Here is a 7208-nt window from a genome sequence, read left to right as displayed (position 1 = left end):
CGGAGCGTCAATTTACTTCCTATTCCAGTAAACTTTGTTTTGTTGTTGCTATGCTAGAAACACGTGATTTTTCAAATCTAATTTTGATTTTTAAAATAAATTGATTTGCATCGCGGAGGTCTAATGTAAGCCTTACAAACAAGATGGCGACATCACAGACCCAAACAGCTACCAAAGGGAAAAGGGAAGTATGTAAAGTTTTTAAACTTTTTTCCTCCAAATTTAAAAATACTTTAAACGACAATTTTTTTTAATTTTGCTACATTTAAATCAAGATCATATTAGCAAAGATTCGAGAAAAATATATTTAAAAAAATTATCATATTTTGATTATAAAATAATATATTCATCTTAGTCAAACAAAAAAAAAATGCGAGAAGGGAGAGAGAAGGGTGAAATTATATTAAAAAAAAAAAACAACAGCAAAATGAATCCATTTATGTAAAATTCTCGTATATTCATTTTATATTAAAAAAAAAACACAATATGCTTGTCCTACTGCAACGCAGTTTTTCTTTGTCAAAATAATTTGCTTATAATGTTATATTTTTTTACAATCAAATACAGAATAAGACTTTTTCCGCAATTTATCAAAATGTTCATCAGTTAGGCAATCTTTAAATCGGGTACGAATCACACGTGTTTACTCGATCTGAGTTGAAAAAGATGTTTTCTGGGAAAAAAATAAAAATTTTGAATGCTGAACCACCTGCTAAATATTTGTATATATATATATATATATATATATATATATATATATATATATATATATATATATATATATATATATATATATATATATATATATATATATGAAATATGTGGAAATAACGAACAGTATTCGGGTTCAAAAGTCCATTAAACATTACAAAATAAGATCAGAGCAAACACGGACCTCTAAGTAAGACATCGGAGGTGGGATCAGGTGCCATGGAGGAGTGAGCATCCCCTGCCGACCGGTCATACCCGCCGTGTGCTCCTTGTCATGATCGGGAAATAACGGAAAAATCCGTTGACAATTCAGTGACCTAACAATTAGTATGAAAAAACCAGTCAGCATTTGATTTAATGATAGATTGTATTTGCTGACAAGGTCATTGTATCGACCATAGAATTTACGAAATGATGACTTTAAACGAGACTGCTGATATATATATATATATATAGAGAGAGAGAGAGAGAGAGAGAGAGAGAGAGAGAGAGAGAGAGAGAGAGAGAGAGATTTGTTTGTAATGAAAAAATGTCTTTATGATTTTTTTAATGCCTTTGATTAATCCAGCCAGCATTTTGAGACAGTGAATAATCAAAATGGAATGACTGTTGCTAATTATGCTGCCGCTTTCGAAAACACGTCTTGTGCATATATTTAAATATTGCAGAGTTTGGAAATGGAGCTCAAAGGAAAAGGTTATTCTAAAGGTTATTCTTCGGGATCAGCCACTCCTCTTTCTAGTGAATCAGAGGAAGACACGGAGAAAACCAATGATAATCAAAAAATGGAAGACATCATATTTGCGCTACGTACTAAAATACGATTAGATGCTCAAAAATTTCAAGAAGAAAATGAACAAATTCGTCATGAGGCAAGCCGAAAAATAAAAGAGTTGAAAGAATCTTTACAAGATAGGGAGGATGAAATAACAGAAATCCAGAAAAAACACAAAAGAGAAATTCGCGAAAAAATCAAGCAAATTGAAGAGCTCGAAAATAACATTAAAAAAGCCGAAGAAGGTATATCTGTTCTTCAGGAAACCAACAAAGAACTTTTGAAGAATAAAACTGAACAATCTGAGGAAAGGAAAAAAGGAATGACGGAGGTGGCAAAGCTTAAGAAAGAGTTGAGTGATGTTTATCAAAGCCTTGAACAAATGAAGAAAGAAATGAATGACATGCAGAGCTCAGCAGAAATATCAAAAAATGACCTGGAGGAATCTAAACTAAAGGAAAGAACCAGTGATAGCAGAATGGAAATGTTGGAAGCTGATTTATTGAAAGCAAATTCTGAAATCAACAGACTGATTCAGTCACATTCTAAAGAAATACAAAAAGTTCGTGAACAATATAAGAAAATAAAGTCACAAAATGATGGTCTCAAAAGCGACATGAGCCAGCTACTGGCAGAAATGAAAGAAATGCGCAAAGAAGTGAAAGAAGTCAAGGAATTTAAGATGCCACAGGGAAATAAAAAGTGACAATGAATATAATACATAAATAAACGTATATAAAACCATTCACTGAATATACAGAATCTTAATTCTAAAGAACTTCTAAAGTTATCGTCATATCAAGAAAAGACTATAATAAAGCCTTTAAAAGATGTCATTGAAACTAATTCAGTGCATTTTGAATTATCTTATGGGCATGCAAAGAGAGGGTAACTGAGGTGCAATTGCATTTAATCGCTGTTTCAGAGACGATTATGTAACATCGGCCTAATTGTTAGGGCCTCGCATGAAATGCGGAAGCCCTATTGGAATCACATGGTCTGTCCCTGTAACTGTCTGTCCGTCAACACTTTCGTTGTGAAACGATAACTCAACCAGTTTTCAACGAAATGTTTTCAATTTTTTAAGAGCAAGACAACTACAGAATTTTAGGTCAAATTACTTTTTCTGTTTGTACAATTTTGTTTTTTTAAAATTTTGTACTGAAGCAATATCTCACAGTTTTCCACTATAATTTTTTTTTCAAGATATGTACAGAACTATAAGAGCAAGACACCTATATACCAAGATCAATTTGCCTGTCTGTCTGTATGTATATCTGTCGACAGGTTTTGTTATGACGCAATAACTCGAATGGTTTTCAACGTTACATTTTGAAATTTTGTATAGAAGTACTTTACTATAAGAGAAAGATACTAAACATTCCAGGCTCATATTACTTTGTCTGTCTGTTTGTATGTCTGAGTGTCATCAGGACTCAGTAACTCAAAATAGTTTTTGTAATAACCATTTTAAAGAACAAGGTACAGTTTCAATACAAATCTTGCCCTGTGTTTTTCTTAAAAATGAAAGTGATGTAATAAAAAAATTAAAACTCATGCTTTCTGAATCATTTAACTTACATACAGAAAGATCATACAAATCATTTTTCTCACATGACCTTCTAAATGCTAATTGTGACGTCATAAACTTGTGCATTTTCCCGTATTTTCTTAAAAGTTGCAGAAGACACCAATTTTCAATGGAATTTTCTTTCAGATAATATTGTCTATCGCCCACAAAGATTTTGAGATATGTGATTTTTCAAAGAATTTTACACAACATATCCGAAAATTAAAGTAGGCGATGGCTGTGGACATTATTTTCTTAAGGAAAATAACCCTTGAAATGGGTCGTTTTGAGGCATTTTCTGTTTGAAATAGAGAAATGCATCAAATTTCCAGAATGGTACTCCTTCATGCCATATTGTTTCTTGATTTTTCACAGTCATATACTCAACTAATATTTAAGCCAGTTTCAAAACTTTTTAAAAACATTAAAGTTTTAGGACACAATAAAGCTAAAACTGTACTTTCTTCTTTACACAGAAAATATATAAGTGGAACATGCCTGTAAATTTTGAGGTCCGTCTGTCCATCAAGACTTTTATTGTGGTGCTATAACGTAGACAATTTTCAACCTATCATATTTTCAAATTTTGTACACAGACTTTGTTTGAGGAAAGGCTCAGTTGGCGCGTTTACCTTATTTATTCCTGAAAGTGTGCACGATGTAAAATACAAAATCAATACAAAAATGAAACATACAACTACGGTTGGCACTAATTGACGATACAGAGAGCAATACAAATTGTAGGATATTACATCTCTCCCTTCTCTGGTTTTGAAATTTTATCAATCGAACATTTAAAATTATTTAAACAAACTTTTGATAAAATATTAATAAAATGTCTGACTAGAATTTCCTTTTAAATTTTCATTAATATATGATTGTATAATAGTAGTTCTTATGAATGTTCATCGATACACATAAATAAATATGTCCCAGGTACAAAATAAAACACTTAATACATGACATATTGCTGGGCAAACAAGAACAAAAACAATGAACACTGCAGATAATTATAATACCACTCACTGATTGATCACAAACACACGCGTCCCATAATCTTCTTAGTATGGCTGCTTGCGTTGTCTTGTAGGGCGCAGTGTTTGACCCTGAAGAGTTGTAAAGTCCTTCCTCTGTGTCGGGATGTCTATCTCTTTTTAATCAAGTGTTTCTGCTGTTTCCTGTCCATACCTCGTTTTCTTGAAGAAGAATGTACTGGTATAACATTCCTATCTCCCTGCTTTTTGGTTATCATACTTCCTATTTTCCTAATCACAATGTGAGGGACCGGATCGTACGATGATGTGATCTTAGAATCCTTAAACTCGTTTATTAGAAGTACATGAGCTCCATTCTGAACGTTATTTTCTCTTGTTTTTTATCCTTTCTTAGCACTGAATTTCATCGATGTTTTTGAGATTTCATCAATTTGATTTACAAGTCCAGCATTCCTGGTTTCTTTCCTTGAGATAGACGTAAACTCTGTCTTTACTTCTCTGTTAAATAGTATTTCAATTCTGCTAAGTTGTTCTGTATTATCTGAGAAATTGGAACATGGACTGTTTCCTGTTTCTTCTCTCTATTCCAGCTGCTTGATGTTTTTCATCAATGGTTTGTTAAATGCCTCTGCTTGAGCATTTGCTCGAAGCCTTCTCTGACTACTTTTTCTTTGAGTGAATCCTATATTCACAGCCAGAAACACGTTAAGTTCCTTTAAGTACCGTTGTCATACCAACACAGGTGGGGCTTAGATGATGTTCGTCCAGTGTTCGTCCAGTGTCATAACTAGAAAACTAATACAGTAAAACTCTGTAATTCGGATGTTGTGTATTTTTTAAATCTTGCCCAATTCGATATTTAGTTTAAGTCCATTTCATTAAATTCAATTGATTAAAATGTTGTCTAATCTGGAATGTTGTCAAATCTGGCCAATTTCTATGGAACCAGTCGACAAGTTTCACTGTATTAGATTTATTTCAGTTTTCGAGTTAATTGACTACAATTTCTCAAATCTCAATAGGGAACAGAACTGAAATTATGTTTTGATGCTGCATGAACCATATCCGATATTAATAGGTTACTAGTATATTATAGTATTTTGCGTTGGCGATACATCACCCTGCTTAAATAGATTTTGGTTTTGTTAATTTATCTTTGAAATGAATATATATTTTTCTTTTATATCATAAGCAATAACCAACACTAGGTGCAGATAATATTGTGAAGTATTGTAAGCCTCTGAAATAAAAATCAAAGCAAAAGGAAAACTGAAAATGTTGCTTTAATTCAAATTATGTCCGTTGTCTTTAATTAAGTTACAAAAACTCAGTCCATTGTCATCGGTCCGTTGTCAGAATTGTACTGTATACACCCTAGATATAAATGAACGATCTGCTACTGTTTAATGCATTTTATTTATCAAAAATACCACCAAAATAGAGGGAAAAATTGAAAGAGAGGGAAACCGATCAATCGAAACTAAAGATATGATGTCATTTATACATTTCATATCGTCATGTCATTCTCTAATGTGACTAAACTTAAAAGTGATTCATTATTCTGTGATTCATTAAATGTCAAAACTGTAATAATGCATACATTATATATTCCCAAACCATTTTCCCGAGTAAATGAGATCAGCGAGAATGATATTCTAAAACATGATGTAAATAGAAAGATCTCATTGTTATATAATTTTTAAAGGCCACATTTTTATGATCTGGTATGTATTATTAAGAAGTTATTTAATTTACAGATTACTTTGTATTGACATGAGTCTGTATGTGTGAACTACATGCAATAACAAACTTACTCTCACTGAATGGTATATAATAATTTTATGACTGTTAAATAATTTATCATACTATTTATGTACATTATAATAATAATAATTATTGTAAAGTTTTTATGACGAGAATTGATTGTTCCTTAATTTTGGAGAAATTTATATCTTATTTGTATAAGGAATTATGTCCCTTGACAATCATCATTGTGTGCTATGTTTATGCTTAATATTATGCTTAATGTTTACAGGAGTTACATTGTTAATATTGCAGGGTTCTGACTGATTGATAGTAATAATCAGGCAATAAAGTCTCGTGTAGAACCCTAAACAGGTTGTGTTGTGTTTCATCACCGAAACTTGTTTCTCAAGTGGTAATCCAACTTTTACTCATAGTTCCCTTTCTAAGGAGGAAATTCTTCAAAAAAAAAAAATGTCAGTTTTTAATATTCCTAACAATCAAATTGAAATTGAATTACCATACCTATAGTGGATTCCTAAGCTACATAAAAATCCTTACAAACAAAGATACGTAACAGGTTCCATTAAATATTCTACCAAGCCTCTTCTTTTACTCCTCACTGAACATTAACAGCAGTGAAGGAGAAAATTTAGGAGTATTGTACAACAGTTTATTCGAAATGTGGTGTAAATCAGATGTGAATACTTTAAAAATTCCAAGAAACTTTTTAAATTTTTTTTTTTAAAAATCACAAAATTTTACAATAACATTAAAACATACGACTTTTCAATGCTTTATACAATCATCTCCCATGATAAATTAAAGTCCAGACTTTCTTACATCAAAGACAGCTGCTTTTTCAATAAAAATGGAACTTGTAAATATACACACCGTGTCATTGGTCATTTGCAAAATTAGTTTGTTAAAAAACATTCTGATTGTACACACAAGTACTCCGAAGTTGATATTAAAAAGATGCTTGAGTTACTGATTGACAATATCTTTGTAGTTTTGGAGTTCAAGTCTTCCCATAATCTGATGGAATTCCCCTTGGTTCTAATTGCTCCCCGTTATTAGCAGACCTATGTTTTTATTCATATGAAGCAGAATTTGCTCAAAAACTTCTATGTGAAAATATCAAGTCTCTTGCTGTGGCCTTCAATTCAACATTTAGATATATCGAAAACTTTATAATATTCATTTTCATTTCTACGTTGATTTGATATATCCCTTTGAACTCGAAATAACTCGAACCTTTATCGCCTGCATATGGAATGCATGTTCTACCTACTGACGATTTCTCAAACAAAACAAGCTATTGACATTTAAGTTGATGATTCAAGGATATCAAGAATACCGTTTTAATTCAATATTTGGCAAATTCTATGGTCGATACAATGACATTATTAGC

The 7208-nt window shown here is 31.6% G+C and overlaps 1 protein-coding gene across 1 annotated transcript; it reads left to right on the top strand.

Moving 5' to 3' along the window:
* Positions 1-1388: 1388 nt before the first annotated feature.
* LOC133184558 (uncharacterized protein PF3D7_1120000-like) lies at positions 1389-2198 on the top strand. Its single transcript, XM_061319646.1, has one exon. It carries the CDS (start codon positions 1389-1391, stop codon positions 2190-2192), a length of 804 nt encoding a protein of 267 aa, XP_061175630.1. The 3' UTR covers positions 2193-2198.
* Positions 2199-7208: the final 5010 nt, after the last annotated feature.

The sequence above is a fragment of the Saccostrea echinata genome, unplaced genomic scaffold (genome assembly GCF_033153115.1).
Source record: "Saccostrea echinata isolate AGI-Se365-2 ecotype Australia unplaced genomic scaffold, CSIRO_AGI_Sech_v1 ptg000010l, whole genome shotgun sequence".
Lineage (NCBI taxonomy): Eukaryota > Metazoa > Mollusca > Bivalvia > Ostreida > Ostreidae > Saccostrea > Saccostrea echinata.
This window is presented reverse-complemented; position numbering and strand designations above follow the sequence as displayed.

Excerpts from the sequence above, each read along its gene's own strand:
- LOC133184558 (XM_061319646.1), top strand. The coding sequence starts at position 1,389 with ATGGAGCTCAAAGGAAAAGGTTATTCTAAAGGTTATTCTTCGGGATCA.